Below are 18,552 nucleotides of genomic sequence, written 5' to 3'. Positions count from 1 at the left end.
CGCGGCTCACCTGGCCCGGGGGCCGCCGAGCCAGGCCCGCAGGCCCCGCCCCTGTGGGCGGAGCTAGGCGGGCGGTCGCGCAGTCACCCGGAAGCCCAAGGCGGGTAGGCGCGGGTCTGCGGGCGTCGGACCCCGGGGCGCGCCAGGAGGGGTGCCCGCGGGATGGGGCGAGTGGCCTCGGAGCCGCAGGGCAGGAGGGCCGTCCGGACGGCCGGGCCCGTGGCGCTGAGCGCGGCCGTGGCTGTGGCGGCGCTGGTGGCCGCCCTGCTCCTGCTGCGCCGAGAGGACGCGGGGCCGGGGGCCGGCTCTAGGTAACCCCACCGCGTAGGGGGCCGAGCTGGGCCCCCGCACTCCTGTGGGCGCAGGAGGGAGGGGCTGGAACCCGGGATCGGGGGAGAGGGGGGTTAAACGTGCCCGCTTGGTGCTGGCAGATTATGCACTGGGGCGAATCCTCCTTTCCCAGGCCCATCCGAGGTGCAGGTTGACTTTGGGGCGAGGGACAGCTAAGGCGCCACGCCCTGCAAATGATTCAGCACTTTCCCCAGAGCCCTGACTGGGAATTGTAACAACCTGCAGAGAATAACAATTATCTTCCTCTAGAACAAATAAACAACACTTGTGCCCAGGGTTCAGCACCGGCCACCCTTAAACATCCTAAACACCCTTAAACATCCTTTGTGGATCTTATTTCTGCAGCATGGCCGAGACTGAGGCACTGCCGAAGCTTCGGGAAGACTTCAGGATGCAGAATAAATCTGTCTTTATTCTGGGAGCCAGCGGGGAAACTGGTAGAGTGCTCTTAAAAGAAATCCTGGAACAGAACCTGTTTTCCAAAGTCACACTCATTGGCCGGAGGAAGCTCACCTTCCATGAGGAGGCTTATAAAAATGTGGTGGGTACTTGAGCTGGGACTTAGAAATATACATGCAGTGATTCTGTGGGGTCAAAATATTTCATGCTTAAAGACTGAACTTGGCCCAACCTGTGGTGGAAGCAGCGAGAGGCAATCAGAATATGGCCACGCTTGGCCTATGAGAGCCCTTAATGGATGCTGTGGTTCTGTACTGTGGGCCCAGTTGGGCCCTCCCCTCACTGGGTGTCCTGGTCAAAGCCCTTGTGTATGTCTAGACCCCTTTAAGGCCTAGCCTAGGTTGTAGTACCGGCTGGGGAGACAGAGGAACACTATTTTCTGGTCATTCAAGTAGGGTTTTAGAGATTGTTCAGTGACCCTGGGCAATTTTCACAACCCTTTTGTTTTTTTATCTGTTGTTTTCTATCTGTCCACTCACTGCTAATTCTGTCAACAGGTCTGAAAATGTGTTGCAGAGTGGGGAAGAGCTATGGCAATGAAAGATGGGGTGATTAGTTGAAGAATTTGGTCTGCCTGATTTTTTCAGAACTTCAGGCTTATGTCTAAGTGGAATAGTCACTTCACTGTCACTTACACTTCCATGCTTAAGCAGATGATATACTGAACTTCAGTCTGGTGACAATGTCCTAAATATCTAACGTATACAATATGGGGGGTAGGGGAGTTTTGATTTCTTTCTCCACATAAACTCAGTTTTTTGTGAACTGCAGCAAATTAGGGTGTAATTCTGAGATCCCACAACTAATAGAACTCACCTCCACAGTTTTACAGATGGGACTTTCAAATGACAAATGGTCTCACAAGTAACTGTTTTTGGTTCCTTTAGGTCCATGTTCAGGTCATTGTGCATATGTTTTTGGTCTATCAGAACTTTCCTGTTTAAAGTGGCCATCTTTGTTTAGACATAGGCAGATAATAAGTGGCCTTTGTAGTCTGACTTCATGAGATGTATTAGAGACTCCTGGTACTTAGAAATTGTACTTGAGTTCTGTGCTTTAATAATCAAATTGGGTGGCACATCTTTTGGTCAGGTGCTTTATAAAAACATGTTAATCTTCAGTATTGTGTACAATATGAAGATAATTCTCCTGAAAAATGTTCTGGCTGGTAGGATAAGAAGCAACATTTTATCTGAACTCCTGGATGATGGGAATGACTCAAACTTTATTTTTTTAAGTTTTGCAATACATTTAGGAGGTTAAATGGTGGTTCTTAATTTTAGTGGCATAAGAATCACCCAAAGGTATTGCTAAAAATGTAGTTTTTGATTCAGAAGTTTTGGGGTGAGACCCAACAAGATGCCTTTTTATCTAGTACACCCTGGCTGGATCTAATGCAGGTAGTTCATGGATTAGATGCAAGGAAAGTCAATCATTCACATTTTACTGCTAATAAAAACTGAAACATCTGATAAATAATGTGTTAGGTAGGAGGCCCAAGATCTGGACATAGGTCTTTGAGATCCCAAACGCCATTCCCTGTCCCTACATTATATCTCATTGACATCCCTCCATGAGATACAGGCAGGTCTTAAGAGAGAAAATTATAATTGAACCTGACTTTAGAATCTGAATCTCTCTAGTCCAGGTTTGTGTGTTATGGACTCATAAGGGCATTATTGATTTTGAATTCAGATTAATTGCTTCTTGGTAGAAGAAAATGAGTTTGCAGAATTTGATGTGAAGTGGGCAGACTCTTAAGTAATATTCTGTAGTTCTTTAGATTTTGAGAGGTATTTGTTTTAATTGCTTGTTTTAATAACATAGTTATATGTAACTGTGTCCTTGTCTAGAATCAAGAAGTGGTGGACTTTGACAAACTGGATGACTACGCTTCTGCCTTTCAAGGTCATGATGTTGGATTCTGTTGCCTGGGTACCACCAGAAAAAAAGCTGGGGCGGTAAGGAAGAAATGTACCCCTGTCCCTTTTCTCTGGTCAGTAATGTCAAAGATTCCTTTCTTGCTCGCAATTTTTCTTTACATTTCCTGTGCTTAATTGCGCTGTGTGATAATAAGGATAAGTTATCATTTTCGATTCCATATGCTACTCTAACTTTTGCTGTACTTTAAAAAGTACTGATAAGTTCATCTTACCTTCAAAGTAATCCTTGAGTTCAGACCTGCATGCTGGAGACATCATAAATATTTACAAGGTCTTGTTTCCTACAAATATTGCTGTCACTGCATCCCTTGACTAAGACAAACCATTGTGTCTGGGTAAAAGTAACTGGCGCTCATGCTGTTAGCAGTTAAGCTTTTTTTTTCCTCTTTATAAATGTTTTAAACTTGAATTGTTCTCTCCACTTGCGTGATTTGCTTCAACCTATTTTCATGCCAAGCTTTAAACTTCAGGGATAGAACATCAGAACAGAGGCACGATTCAGCTAGCCCCCAGAGATGACTCAGCCTCCAGCTATGATTCAGCCTCAGTGGTGATTCAGCCTTAACTGACGCAGAACTGTTCTAATACACATTTTATTTTCTTTTTAATGATGTTCTAAATTGCATCGACCCCTGTCCAAAAGTCATGGTTTACTACATAGTTAGAAGTCATAGCTTACTATGTAGATCCTGAGCAAGTGTAGATACATCTCATTTGATTTATACTGTGACTGTATTTTATCCCTCTGGCAGAATTTACTTGCTGGAGCTAAACATGTCTATTAAATATTCAGGACCACAGTGCTACCATGGGGGCTTACCACAGCTTTATAAACTGGCGCACCCGTCAGAATCATTAGGGGAACTATTGGTTTAGGCCAACTGAGGAGTTATGCCCAGGTGTGTTTCCCTGGGCCTCTTTGTGATCCAGAGAATAATTCTGTTTATGTTTTCAATAGGATGTATTTCCAAATCTCCTGCAGTTCTTGGTAACACAGCTGGGTTTGGAACCCTGTGCTAGAAAGTATGGATTGTGGAGAAGTTCGACGCTCCATGGAATTGGCATATTATCTCATCTAGAAAGGGTTATGTTTCTGTTCAGCACCTAGTGCTGTCTCTTCTGAGATAGGGACAGTCACAAACAATGTGCCCTCTAAAAGCATTGAAAACTTTTGTTCTAGTACATTGCAGGTTGCACTCTCAAGGGCCAACCTGATTTTGGTGGTGACTCAGCAAAATATAAAGCACTGCATTACGCTTAGAGCAGTTGGTTTTTATGACATAAGGCAAATCTTATTATAAAGGCACTTCAGAGACTGTTTTGTTGCAATCGAGTTGTGCAATGCAATTTTAATCAGAGTAGTGGGTGTCTTCACTACCCAGAATATTTTTTTAGATGATTTGGTCTGTACCCTTCAGGCTACTCAGTACCTTTTGTTCTCTGAAATTAATTTGAAAAATGAAAGTAATTAATGAGGGAACAAGAGATAAGGCTAGTAAGCCAAATATAGTCCTAGAAATGAGTTAGGGTTGAAGAGGGTAAGTGCCAGGGAGTAAACTGACATTTCCTCCAGAAAGTTTTCTTTTGTTTTAATCGGAAACTAATTTAGAGTGAATACAATGTAAATTTTGGAGGTTGTGATAACTTGGGGCAATTTAAAAGAGGTGATAATTCACAAAGGGCTAGGTAACAGTAGGTTTGTCTGATGGGGGCGGCAGGCTATGGATTTACAAGCTCACCCCACCTGGTATTCTGGATCAGCAGCCCTCTCTGTAGAGAAGGTTTTCCAGGTATTTCTTCATATGTACACTGCAAAAGCTGGTGTCATTCTGTTGCTGTTTTGTAACTGGTATCATCTATGGCTTACTTTGCAACCTGAGTTACTAGTGGAGAAAATTCAAGAAATTCTGTTTCTGTCTCAGTGTTGAAATCTTCTCAGTAGCCAGGATTTTCGGTGTTACTTGTCTAAGGCTATCATAACGTAGTACCATAATTGTTAGAGCACAGATTGAGGGGCACCCTGGGACCCCCAAACTTGCATGCTGTTAAAGGTGTCTCACCATCCATGTGCACAAATACAAAGCAACTCTTAGTGCAAAAGAACTTTAATGAGATTAGTATGATTGAGAGAGAAGAAGAACGAATAATTGTTTTCCAATAAAACGTCCAAAGTTATCCATCCCCTTGTGGGTAAATACCCAGCCAAACAGTCTTGGCCCAAAGCGAGACCACTAAGACCCCAAAACTTGCCACAAATCTAAGCTATCTTCTGGCGGGGAACTATAGGAAAGTGACAAGTCTGGGACAAAAGGAGCAAAATCAAACTACAGATCAAGGTAACAGCTGCCATTGTCAGCCTCGCCATATGTCTCTCACCCATGTCTCTTCCAAGTGTCTCTACTGTCTCTCCTCCACGTCCCCCTCCAAGTTCCTGGTCCAAGTCTAAAGGCAAGAAGCAAGTGGGTCTTTCTCCACATGTCTCTGTTCCTGTGTCTCCATGTCACAGATGTCTCTCGAGCCCACCTTTTCCGTGTTACCTAAATCCACTTGACCACTTAGCTCTGCCCCACATTAAGGTAACAGCCCTTTTGAGACTTAAACAAGGGAAACTATTGCCTCACAGTTCTGGAGTGTGACATCAAGACTTCTGCAGGATGAGTTCCTCCTTTGAGCTTTGAGGGGAGGATCTTCCCCAGGTTTCTCTCCTTGACTTGTATATGGCTGCCTTCTGTCTTTTCACATGGTATTTTTCCTGTATGCATGCGGCCTAGTCCAAGTTTCCCCTTTCTATAAGGACATTAGTCATAGTGGGTTAAGAACCACCTTGCCATAATGAATGACGGCTACAAGGATCCTATTTCTAAATTAGGTCACAGATATTGGAGGTTACAACTTCAACATGAGCTTGGGGGAGACAATGCAACCCATAAAATTCAGCCTACCTGGATTTCTGTTGAAACTGGTACTAAGGATGGGTCTATTAGCTCTCTTCAACTGTTAGGAAAATCATTTCCTTTAACACTAACTGGTTAAATGCTAATATGCCTTCTCGCATTCACCACCGTAGCTGTCTACTCAATGCAGTGGCTTCCTGAATCAGAATGTCGGAGACTGGAAACTTGAACTCTGTATTTCTAGCTGACTCTTCTAGGTAGATGTTGACGTAGCTGATTCTCAACTCTTGTTAGACTTGCTTTCCGGGGGGCATTGGATGTTGTGGTCCTCCTCACCTGGTTCTTCAGGTACCATAGTCACAGATGGCCATCATGGTGCTTTAGTGAACAACGTGTGTGCTGGTGAAGGCTGAATATTCTTTGACAACCAGATCTACATTGGCTTTGAGTGAAAGAGGAGTAGCTCACAGATGCCATGTGCTTTCACCTTATTTGTGTTAAGGGTTTTGGTTAGTGCGTTTGAGGTAGTTTGTTACAGTTTCACTGCCTTATTTATCTCCTCACCTATGGGCACAGGGTGCAGTACTCCAGCTTCTTGGATTCTGTTGAAGAGATAATGTTGTGAATGTGATTAATACAGCCAATCCCAACAATTATTCGGCATCATTTGTGTCTCATGGCTTCTCATTCTCATGATATACTCTTCTAATGCAGGGGCTTGCAAAGTATAGACGTGGACCAAATGCAGCCTGCCTTTTTTTGTATAGCTTGTGTGCTAAATGTGTGTGTGTGTGTGTGTGTAATATATATATATATGTATTTATATAGAATATATATATTTATTGCATCTTTGTTAATTTTTGGATAGCATTCAATTTCTCCCCTCCTGTGTAGTCCCTGTAGTTCTCCCACAACCATAGCACCTGGGATCTAGCATCACAGTCCCTTGTGATCTTCCCTCCCCTGTCTTGATCCCTCTGCCCATATCCCTGACTAGAATATTTTTATATTTTTAAAAGGTTAAACATTTAAAAAAAATAGATCATAAGTTGTGAAAATACAGGAAATTCTGGGCCTCCCTGGTGGTGCAAGGGGTTAAGCACAGCACTGTGAAGCAATCCATAGCCTCTGCAGCACAAGTTCGATCCTGGCCAGCCAGGGAGCAACCCACATGGCACAGCAGACCTCTCCTGACTCACCTACTGCTCCCCTCAGCAGTGTATTTCAGTCAGTCTGCCTTTCTGTTCCCTACTCTGTCTCTGGTGAATCCTCTCACCCCCCTGCATCTCTGGCCTGTACCCCAGCTCTTGTATGCATAAATAAATAAATCTTTAAAAAAAAAAAAGGAAAAAACAGGAAATTCTTATTTCAGCTCCCATCAATAAAATATCATGGGGGCGCGGCTGTTCTCGTTACTGAGTATGTTCTCGATGACTGCTGTTGTCCTGTGGTGGTAGGGCTGTGCTGCTGCTACAGAGGCCTGCAAAGCTGAAAATATTTATTATCTCCTCCTTTTCAGGAAAAGTTTGTCAGCCTCTCCTGTGTTATAATCTCTGCTGTTTTGTTTGATGTTTAGGAGGGTACTTGTGCAGTGCTGAGGTCCTAATGGTTCAAGAGTCTCAGATCATAGGCCTTTTATGGACACAGTGAAATAGCCGTGGGACCTGGGCTATGCCAGTTAGCTCCTCTGGGCCACTGCCTCCTTGTCTGTATGGAGAGGGAGGTGACAAATGCAGACCCTTTTACCTGCAGAAGTCCTAGACTCTCATACCACAAAGAATACCCTAAATGAAAAATATGTAAGAATATAGAATTTGATTCAGGAATACTCAGTAGCTGTTTGATTGTATTTTTCCATCCAGTGGTCTTTCTCTAAGTAAGGTCTTGGTCTCAATACGATACAGCACATAAAAAGTGCCTTCTGGGACACACACAAATGGGGTCTCAGATTTGACCAGTTGTTATTTGCCAGCATCTCTGTTTTCTGGTCTAATTTATAGGATTGAAAAATGGAGTGAAGGAAAAAGTATCTGAAGCAAAAATATGGCTAAGTAGGGCCTTTCACAGAATGATAGATCCTCCCTTCTTGAAAGATCCCCCTGATTTTGAGTCATTGCAGCATGCCTGCTTCTTTTGTCAGTGCTGAAATACCTTGTTAAAATAAGTTTTTCCTAAGTCAGAGTTTTCCTGGTTTTCAGGTATTGGTAAAGAAGATTAGAAAAAATGCTTAGCAGCTTTAGTTTGGAAAGGACTTAAATTGAGAGCAAGTAGAGGATTTGTCTCCCTTGATCTTTGAGGAGACTGTGAAGATCTCTGCTGAATTATATTATGTGGTAGGTGCCAGGAAAGGAACTGTATAGTGAAAACCTTTTTCATCAATTCACTTTTCTAGAAGGAGCTCTGATTCCTAGCTTAGAGCAGGGCAAACTGACTGTGGCTTCATAAAGATATAATAATATAATAGACCTACTGTTCTCAGGGGAAAAAAAAGTCTTTTCCCCTGCTGTGTGATGTGGTTAGGGAAATTAATTTTTTTTTTCTGAAAATTGTGTTTCTGGGAGTGTGTATTTCTAATGAGTACCTTTTTTAGTTTATTTGCTTTTATTAACATTTTTATTGAGTAACATTGGTTTCCCACTTTATATAAGTTTCAGGTACAGTGTCTTATAATTCAACATCTGTTTTCATAATGTTTTTTATTTGAGCTCTTAGAGGACAGGAATGAATGTTGTTAATGAGATTTTAGGATCGTTCCCCTCTACCTATAAATGGAATCTTCCTTACTCCAAAGAAAATTGGTGTGTGTTGATTTCTCCGAGTCAGTCACCAGGATCCACATTCACATTTGATTTCTAAGTCCTTGAAAGCTGTTGAACCCTTTGCTTTTGAGTTTGATTCACCAGCTAAAAGGCCACGCATTCGAGTGGGGGAAGTGAAATTCAAAATTTAGTGGGCTTGGAAAAATACGTATTTATAATCAGCTTGAGGGCTCAGAGGATTTGTGAAATCGTTTTGGATTAACAGCCATTGATTGCTAATAAAACAATATTTAGCTTTGTCCAGAGAACAGCGATGGAGAAAGGTATGGGCACCTTGTCAACGGCTTCCATTGAGCAGAGATGATGGCCTAAGTGTGGGGGTCTCTGCAACAGCGTGGGTGCTCGTCCTTCAAGGAGAGGTTGTCAGTTGTTGGCGAGGCGGGTGAAAGGAAGGACGCCAGCGTCTGATGGCTGGGGTGGTATTGATGTGCCTTCGCTGACTAATCAGATTGAAAAAGTCCCATGGTATTTATGTCACTTTAATTTTCATCAAACAATTGGAGATGACAGCACTCTATTAAGGGGAGGTTGATCCAGAACTAAAGCCAAATAAATTAGGGTCTCAGTTTAATCAAATTATCCCTTTACTGGCCCTGGATTAAGTAAGAGAGACAGCGTCGGTCTAGAGACTTGTGATTGGCTGAATCTTTCTCTTATTATCAGGGAAGGTGATGAAAGAAAAAGCATTTTAACAGAGATGACAACGATAATCCTAACAAGAAATAGTGGTAAAACATCAGCAACCGCCAAAAGGCATTTATTTCACTAGTCAACTAGTGAATAACAAACCTGTTATTAAAAATCAAAGTTCTGGTGAATTCGGTGAGGGGAAGAAACAGATGTGGAAGGAACATTGAGGGTTTGGGAATTTTTCTCTGTCATTCTAGGTTGTTTTTCTTGGCAGTCTTTCAGCACATCTAAAAATCTCAATTCAAAGGGAGGATCTGAGGAGAATCGTGCTCTCTCTCTCTCTGGATGTGCTGAGTATTAAAATTGCTTTGCTTCACAGTGATTTTGAAAGGCAACAATAGGCATTTGAGTCAGTGTGTAGGACAAGTTGATGGGTCAGTTGTTAGGACTGAATGTCAGAGTGTACATTATAAGAGAAGATGGTGCTGATTCAGGGGTAAGGAGTTAAATGGATGTTACCTAAAGTGAGGCAGAAAAATAACACTGCCCTGCAGGTAGAGGACATAGTTAAAAAAGTACTGTGAGTAAGGAGAAAGGAGCATGGAGGCTTTTGAGGTCATGGTAAAGTTCTATTTCTTGATCTGGGAGCTGGTTGCTGAGGACATTTAGTTTATGAAAATGTATTGGCTCTATTCTTATAGTCCCTTTCTTTTACAATCTACCTCAAGACATAGTTTAAAAACTGTGTAGAAGCTAAATTCTTGTTTTTGTTCCTACTGTTCTTGTAACATATTGCTTCAAATGTAATGGCTTAAAAATGGCACAAATTCATTATCTCACAGTTCTACCTGCCAGAAGTCCAACATGGATTTTGCTGACAAAATCAATGTGTTGACAGGGCTGAGTTCCCTTGTGGAAAATCCAGGGAAAATCCATTTCTTTACCTTTCCCAGAATCTAGCAGTTTCTGTGTCCTTGATTCATGGTTCCTTCCTTCTCGCCATCTTTAAAGACATCTCCATGTAAAATGAAATCTATAGCATTGATAAGTGCCTTCCTTGAGCAGTAATCTAGTCTTCACACTTGGAATAAAATCTATAAAACTTTTAAAACTGTGAAATTGCTTTAAAAATTGTGGGTACCTGTGAAGTTCAACTTTGTAGACTCTAGACATATGTTCTGCCATCTCAAGTTTGAGGATGCCAGCCACAGTCCATGGTGGTTTCAAGAAACAATTACTACATGGAATTCTTTTTCGTGGGTTGAGACATGTGTCCTTTGGAAGAGGGTCTAAACCACATTTCCCCCTCTCCTTTTATTACTATGTTGTTATTTTATGTTTTTTTTTTTCAGCAGTTTTTTTTTTTTAAAAGATTTATTTATTTATTTATACAAGCACTGGGTACAGTCAGAAGCACAGGAGGGTGAGAGGATTCACCAGGGCCAGAGCGGGGAGCAGAATAGGCAGACTGGTGAAGTACACTGCTGAGGGGAGCAGCAGGCACGGCAGGAGAGGTCTGCACGCCAGATCCCTCGCCTGCACCTGGGGATCGAACAGGCGCTGCAGAGGCTGCAGGCAGCTTCGCAGCCCAGCGCTCAACCACTGCGCCACCGAGGAGGCCCTGTTGTTATTTTATTTTTATGTGTGAATTTGCCATTTCTCTGCTTTCAGAGTCTACTACTTCAATAGTCTGCTGTTTATTCATTCAGGTATTTTTGGAGTACCTACAATGTGCTAAGCATTTACTGATGCTGAGATGTGAATTCACTATACTGGGTCTAGACCTTGGGTCTTCAAACATTTTTGATTATAGATCCATCAATAAAAAAATTTGAGGATGCACTTGTTCTGATATATAAAGTATGTTGTGAAACAAACAAAAATTGGAAAATAAGTAGGCTTTGTTCTCATAGTACATGGGTAGTGTTCTCACCATGCTTTGAAACTTTACCACATTAGAGTTGACACAACAAAACAGAGACCACTATAAAGTATTGAGACTACATGTTTTTCTGTGAGACTGAAAGTAGTTTCCTAGCCTGATGTTACTGCCCTTTTTGCTCCTTGAAGATTTCTTCTGGCGTGTGTGTTTCAGTGCCATTATCCTTGTGTTGTCATTTCAGTCTAGCCTTGATGCCAGAGCATCTATCTAGCCTTGATGCCAAAGCCAGAGCATCTATCTTGAGGATTGTACTTGGAGCCTTTCCCAGGGGCCTGACATTCATGTATTACTTGGATGCATTTTATTTAGATCCCTATCTGCCCCAGACTGCCTAGCCTCCCACCAACCTGAGAAGTAATCTTTAAGATGAACTCACAGTTTTTTCGAAATAACTCATATCCTTTCCCCCTCAGGAAGGGTTTGTTCGTGTTGATCGTGATTACGTCCTGAAGTCTGCAGAGCTGGCAAAAGTTGGAGGGTGCAAACATTTCAACTTGCTGAGTTCTAAAGGAGCTGATAAATCGAGCAACTTTTTATATCTGCAAGTTAAGGTTTGTACATGTTTCTATTCTTCATTTATTTTTAGAGAACCTTGGCTAGTTGGTAATACTAAATGATAAAGCCATGCATGAAATGCATTATATTATTTTTTAAATAGCTACAGGACTGTTTTTTTCCCCAGAGATGTATTTGTAAACATGAGTGATTAAAAGAGAATTTCAGACCTATTCCCCTATAGATTGTGCTTTAATCATGAAATGAAATGTGGCAGCTCTGGTCTTTATTATCAGCATGGACCCTTACCACTGGAAGATACTTCTAGGCAGTGTTCTGAAATTTATCTTGAAGTTTCCCTAAAGACTGAGGAAAAGGACTTTTATTTTTCTAGAGACTTGGGATATTTAGCCTGAATAAATCTACTTGTTACAAACTGAGCTTTCCCAAAAGTTTTTAAAACTCCATACACATTTTGGTATACTCAGGTTTACTTAAAAAATTTTGAAGGCCATTTAAAAGGCAAAGTTTATTCGCTTGGGAATCATAGAATTGCCATTCCAACAGTGGTCTGGGGGCTCTTACAGAGAGAAAAATTCATGAGGTTATGATCAGGCGAAGGAGTCATAGTGATCAAATGTAGGGAATCACAGGTAAAATAGTCAGGTAGAGGGACCACAGGGTAAATTGATCAGTTGGAGCGATCACAAAGTAAAAGTAGGTAGAAGTTCTCTTTGTCAGTCCCTCCAAATGGGATATTTTTACTCTTGTTGGCTTCTTGGAATACTGGTGGCTTGATCTGGTCCAACGGTCAGATCCATTTTAAAGAGGATAGTAATGCTGCTTTTTCACTGGTGGCTTTTTCTGGCCCTGTTTTATTATGGCTCCAGTTTTGTAACTTTTGACATTCAGGAATATGCATAGCCTTTTCCCTTTCCTTACCTTCAAGTTAGATTAATGCTGCAGGAACAGAAGGCACGCATTCTTATGGTTCTCTGTACCGCCTCTACACCCCAAGGGCCCACAGTTTATGAAGCATGACCTTCAAGGTCATTCTATCAAAACCCTATGGATTTCCTCCTCTTTAAAAATAAGGCATTATTGGGAGCTTCCCTGGTGGCACAGGGGTTAAAGTTTCAGTGCTATCAAGCTATCGCCAGCCACTGTAGCATGAGTTCTATCCCTGGCCGGGGAGCTAACCCACATGGCACAGCAGACCTCTCCTGTCTCACCCGCTGCTCCCCTCAGCAGTGTGTTTCAGTAGATCTGCCTATTCTGTTCCCCACTCTGTCTCTGGTGAATCTTCTCACCACACCCCCAACCTCTGGCCTACAACCCAGTTCTGTATACATAAATAAAAATAAATATTTAAAAAAAATTGTAAAAATCAAAATAAGGCATTAACACCTATTCATTGAGTTATAATAATGATTCGATCAGAAAAAAAAATATAATACCACTCACTGAGCCAAGCACTGTATTGAAGATTTTATGTGTATTTGTGTGGAAACTGAACTATAGTGATGTTAAGATTGCCAGTTGGTAAGTGGCAGAGCTGAGATTCTAACCCAGGAATTTGACAACAGAACTTGTGCTGCTCACCATTCTGTAATGACTAGACTTGGTTGCTCATACATGTGGAAGGACCTAGTAGCACATCACCTGGGCCATAGCACCTCCAAATATAAATAAATACCAATAAAATGGAGAGAGACCTCTATGGTCACTGAAATTGATGTGTATTACCTGCAGCATGGAATTATAAATTAAAAAGCAGAAACAACCACCAAAGAATTCATTCCAGAATGATGCTGAACAATATAGTTACTTAAGATGATTTTTCCCTAAATAATCCTTAAACTACTGTGTGAAACATTCTTTGTTTATATTGCTTATGTTCCCAGGGGCTGGGTGCTGTGGGGAGAGGTGTGGTATGGAGCCCAAACACCAGATTAGCCTCAAGTTCTCCATTCACAGTGTCTGTGAGCTTCAACTTGTGCATGTGTTAAATGGGGGAAGAGAGTCAAAATAGATGACATTTTATAATGGGGATGGTCCTTGCCCTCAAGGAATTTATAGTTTGTTTGGGGGATCCCCACAGCCCCAAGTTTAGTAATATGCTAGAAGATCACATACGATTCAGTGCATAGTCATACTCACAGCTGTGATTTATGCCAATGAAAGGATATAAAGGAAAATCATCCAGCGGGAATCATGCATGGGGGTGGGGGGGAGTCTAGCAGAAACGAGGTATAAGCTTGCAGGAGTCCATGTAGATTTGCTAAGGGATGTGCTTAATTTCTCTAGCAATGAACATTGTCTATCAGAAAAATTGGCCTTTTATGTCCAGAGCTTTTATGGGGGTCAGTCACATATGCACCCTCAGGCTAGAAAAAATTGCAAACATCCAGAAGGAAACCAAGTGTTCAGTGTAAAGCACATTGTTTATATAAATAGTTCATGCACTGTAAACTACTCTAATCACTTAGGTAATGGCAGAAACACTACTGAAATACAAGTTCCTAGAATTAAAAAAAGGCCAGTGTTGCCAATTTCCAAGGCTAGCAGTCTCAGCCTCCATTAGCATACACACTTCTTCTTTTTTTTTTTAGATAATAAATTTTATTGTTATATTTCCCATACAATTGCAGCCCCCCCATTCTGACCCCAATCCCTCCCCTCCCGCCCCCGCCCCCCTAAAAGTGTCTCTGGTTCATAGTTTTTTGTTGATTTTGATTTTCACTTTCTTATAGTTATTCATTTTCCTCGTCCCTTATTTAAGTTTTCTAGATTCCTGCTGTGAGTGAGACCATCCGGTATTTTTCTTTTTCTTTTTGGCTTATTTCGCTGAGCATGATCCCTTCCAGCGCCATCCATGTTGCTGCAAATTGCATGTGTTTATCTTTTTTGAATGCTGAGTAATATTCCATGGTATATATGTACCACATCTTCTTGATCCAGTCATCTATTTTTGGGCATTTGGGTTGTTTCCAAAGCTTAGCTATTGTAAACAGTGCTGCTATAAACATAGGGGTGCAGGTGTTCTTTGGAATTGATGTTTCTGTGTCCTTTGGGTAAATACCTAGGAGTGGAATTGCTGGATCATATGGAAGCTCTATGTTTAGTAGGTCCAGAAATCTCCACACAGCTTTCCACAGTGGTTGGACCAGTTTGCACTCCCACCAACAGTGCAGGAGAGTTCCTTTTTCTCCACACCCTCGCCAACATTTGTTGTTGCTAGTTTTTTTAATATGTGCCATTCTCAATGGTGTAAGATGGTATCTCATGGTAGTTTTGATTTGCATTTCCCTGATTACAAGTGATGTTGAACATTTTTTCATATGCCTGTTGGCCATTTGCATTTCCTCTTCAGAGAAGTTTCTTTTTAGCTCTTCTGCCCATTTTTTGACTGGATTATTTTCTTTGTTGTTGTTGAGTCTCATCAGCTCTTTGCAGATTTTTGTGATCAGTCCTTTATCATTAGTGTTGTGTGCAAAAATGTTCTCCCAGTTGGTGGGGTTTCTCTTTGTTTTTGTTATTGTCTCTTTTGCTGTGCAGAAGCTCTTTAATTTGATGTAGTCCCAGCTGTTTATCTTTGCCTTCACTATCACTGCTTTGGGTGATGTGTCTGTAAAGATGTCTTTGATGTGCAAATCACGTAGTGTTTCGCCTATATTTCCTTCTATATATTTTATAGTTTCAGGTCTTATGTCTAGTTCTTTAATCCATTTTGAGTTGATTTTTGTGTATGGTGTGAGGTAGTGGTCAAGCTTCATTCTTTTGCATGTAGTGACCCAGTTTTCCCAGCACCATTTATTGAACAAACTTTCTTTGCTCCAATGCATAGTCTTTGCTCCTTTGTCAAAGATTAGTTGACCATAAATCTGTGGGTTTATTTCTGGATTTTCTATTCGATTCCATTGGTCTGTATGTCTGTTCTTGTTCCAATACCATGCAGTTTTGATGATTATGGCTTTGTAGTATAGTTTGAAGTCTGGGAGTGTGATAGCATACACACTTCTAATGGAGACAGAACATATCTTTGTAAAAAAGCTAATGAAGAAACACGTCCACATGAAAACTTGTGTATGAATGGTCATAGCATTATCCACAATAGCCAAAGAGTGGAAACAACCCAAATATCTATCAGCTGATAAGTGGATGAATAAAACGTGGCATAGCCATACACTGGAATAGTATTCAGCTATAAAAAGGAATGATGCATGCCAAAACAGGGATGTACCTTAGAAACACTATGTTGAATGAGAGGGGCCATACACAAAAGAACTGGAATACACAAAAGTATTCTAAACGTAGATCGTAGTGGAAGTTGTGCAATTCTGTGAATACTATACAAAACATTAATTTAAAAAGCTACCTAAGATTATGCGATGCCACAGGCTAAGTGCCAAATGAGTGGTAGGAACTCACAAGGCCTCTGGCTAGACCTATGGTCTGAGCTTCTCTGGCACTTCTGTTTATAGAGATGCCTGGCATGAAAATTTATGGTTTTTTTTTTAACAAATTAAAATTAAAGCCTCATCTGGAAGCTAAATGTTATCCCACAGTCTCTTGAAATTTGGCAGGGTTACTCAGGAAATGAATAATATTGAGGGTCTATGAGTCCTCTAAACCACCGGAACTACTTTATTTGAAGAGAAGCCCTGAAACAAACAAACAAAAAAAAGGTTAATATTTTTTGACCTGTAGCATTAATTCTGGACTAACAGTACATATTTTCTTTTATGGTTAAACTAGTAATATGTCATTTATCATCTTAGATCTGTCTTAATATCAGTCAGTTAAGAGGCTGGACTGATTCTGAAGCCATTCAATACATCTTTTCTAACTTTACTACAAGCTTGAAAGATCCCTTTTTTAACTTCCAAGACTCTGGGATCTAAAATTCTAGATAAGGATATTGGCAAGTTTTAAGGCCTACAGAAGCAGATAATCTTAAAAACCCCAACTTATTTTAAGCATCATAATAAGTTGGTTTTGATAAAATGATGAAAATGTGTTTTTTGTTAACAGGGAGAAGTGGAAGCCAGGGTTGAAGAATTAAAATTTGATCGTTACTCAATATTTAGGCCTGGGTAAGTATTCATGCTGTGTAAGAGACTCTCCTGCTGGTTATTCCCTTGAAGCAAGGTTTTTTTTTTTTTTAATTTGAAAAAGCTGATAGCTAGGATAGCTGAGATATAAAAGAAGTTGGTAGAGGTAGATTGCTTGCTTCTCTGAAGACCCACCTTTTAACTTTGAAGGATGGGATAGATAGCTGGTGGTACCATGTTCAGAATAGTCCAGAAATTCCTGGTAGCTTTTGCTACCTTCTTTTTTAAAAATCTTCTTAATGCACCAAGTAAAACCTTTTATTCACTATATTAGTCTGTTTGGATTTCTACCCAGAGTAATACTAATACAGACTGGGCGACTTTAAAACAAACAAAAAAAGAAATTAATTTTTTCACAATTCTATTGCCTTGAAGTCTGAGATGAAGACATAGTCAGGGTTGGTGTCTGGTGAGGCATCTATTCCTGGTTTGTAGATGGCCACTTTCTCTCTCTCTCTCTCTCTCTGTGTGTGTGTGTGTGTGTGTGTGTGTGTGTGTGTGTGAGACAGAGAGAGAGAGAGAGAGAGAGAGAGAGAGAATCTCTTCTGTAAGGACAACAATTTTATTAGGTTAGGGTCCTACCCTGATAACCTAAATTAACCTTAATTACATCCCTAAAGGCCCTATCTTCAAATACAGTTCATATTGGGGGTTAGGATTTCAACAGGAATTTTGGAGAGACCACTTTAGTCCATAATACCCTCTATGGCCTAAATGCAATTTACATCTCTACTTCTGCCCTTTCTTTCTCTCTTTAGAGTTCTGTTATGTGATAGGCAAGAATCCCGCCCAGGTGAATGGTTGGTTAGGAAATTCTTTGGCTCCTTACCAGAATCTTGGGCCAGTGGATATGCTATACCTGTGGTGACCTTGGTTAGAGCGATGCTGAACAATGCATTAAGACCAAGCGATGACAAGAAGGAACTGCTGGAGAATAAAGCCATCCTTGACCTGGGGAAAGCCAGTGGCTCTCTCACGCCTTGACCACATTGAGGAATACTTTATTGTAACACCTTAAAAGTCACCACCAAATGAGTAATATCAGGCTCTAAAAAACGTCAGCATGCTTCCACTTCGTGGTTTTACTATTCTCAGCAATCCAGATTCAATCAAAAACTGATTATGCTATGCATCCGTGACTCAGAACTTGGCTGTATATATACATACATCACCCAGGAGGCTTTTCAGAAGTAGTGATTCATAGGGCCTACCTCAAACCTTCTGAATCATAATCTTTGAGGGGCAGACACCAGAGATCTATTATTTTGTTTTGTTTGAGCTTCCCCTGGTGGTTCTGAGGCTTCTGGCAGGAAGGCTAGATTTCAAAAGCTTGTCTGCGGAGACACAGCAGCAGCGTGAACCTTGTGTACCGTGCAGATGAGCTCTGTTCTAAAATTGTTTACATTCATGTCTGAGTTATCCAGTGCTGACTGCTTCTATTTGTGTATGTAAACACTGTGCCTTAACACTTCTTTAAAGTATATAATAAAAGTTGTTATAACTAAGCCTATAAAATTCATGGAAGAATTAAATAGAAAAGTAAAAACAAATAGCTAAGTCTTGGATGTCTCTTAAATTTTAGAAAATGCCCAAGCATCAGTGGAAATATGTAGTATTTTGGTCAAGGGGATGGTACTATTGCAGCTATCATTTACCCAGTGTGTGCTAAGTGCCAACCATTATACATGCGATTCTCTGTCTTAACCCTCCAAACAACCCTTATGAGGTAGAACTATCATCCCCATGCTTTAGAGGGGGAAACTGAGACTCAATGTGGTTAAGTGCCTTGCTTGAGAGTTCAAAGTTGAAGATCTGAAACTAGGAAATGGCAGGGCAAGATTCTAACACAGATCAGCTTGTAGTTTTGACCACTCTGCAAAAGTAGCCAGTATCTGCATGCTTTTA

The 18,552-nt window shown here is 41.0% G+C and overlaps 1 protein-coding gene across 2 annotated transcripts; it reads left to right on the top strand.

The window, feature by feature from the left end:
* Nucleotides 1-216: 216 nt before the first annotated feature.
* On the top strand, nucleotides 217-17,631 carry HTATIP2 (HIV-1 Tat interactive protein 2; the record flags this gene model as incomplete). Of its 2 annotated transcripts, none has more annotated exons than XM_084238614.1 (6): nucleotides 217-311; nucleotides 697-892; nucleotides 2,664-2,771; nucleotides 11,452-11,589; nucleotides 16,568-16,629; nucleotides 17,406-17,631. In XM_084238614.1, exons 2-6 carry the CDS (start codon nucleotides 698-700, stop codon nucleotides 17,629-17,631), a joined length of 729 nt encoding a protein of 242 aa, XP_084094740.1. In that variant the 5' UTR covers nucleotides 217-311; nucleotide 697. The 2 variants fall into 2 exon arrangements, with proteins under 2 accessions (XP_084094740.1, XP_084094741.1); XM_084238615.1 differs by having other exon boundaries at nucleotides 247-324.
* Between the last annotated feature and the right edge of the window lie 921 nt (nucleotides 17,632-18,552).

The sequence above is a fragment of the Talpa europaea genome (genome assembly GCF_964194135.1).
Source record: "Talpa europaea genome assembly, chromosome: 1".
Classification (NCBI taxonomy): Eukaryota; Metazoa; Chordata; class Mammalia; order Eulipotyphla; family Talpidae; genus Talpa; species Talpa europaea.
This window is presented reverse-complemented; position numbering and strand designations above follow the sequence as displayed.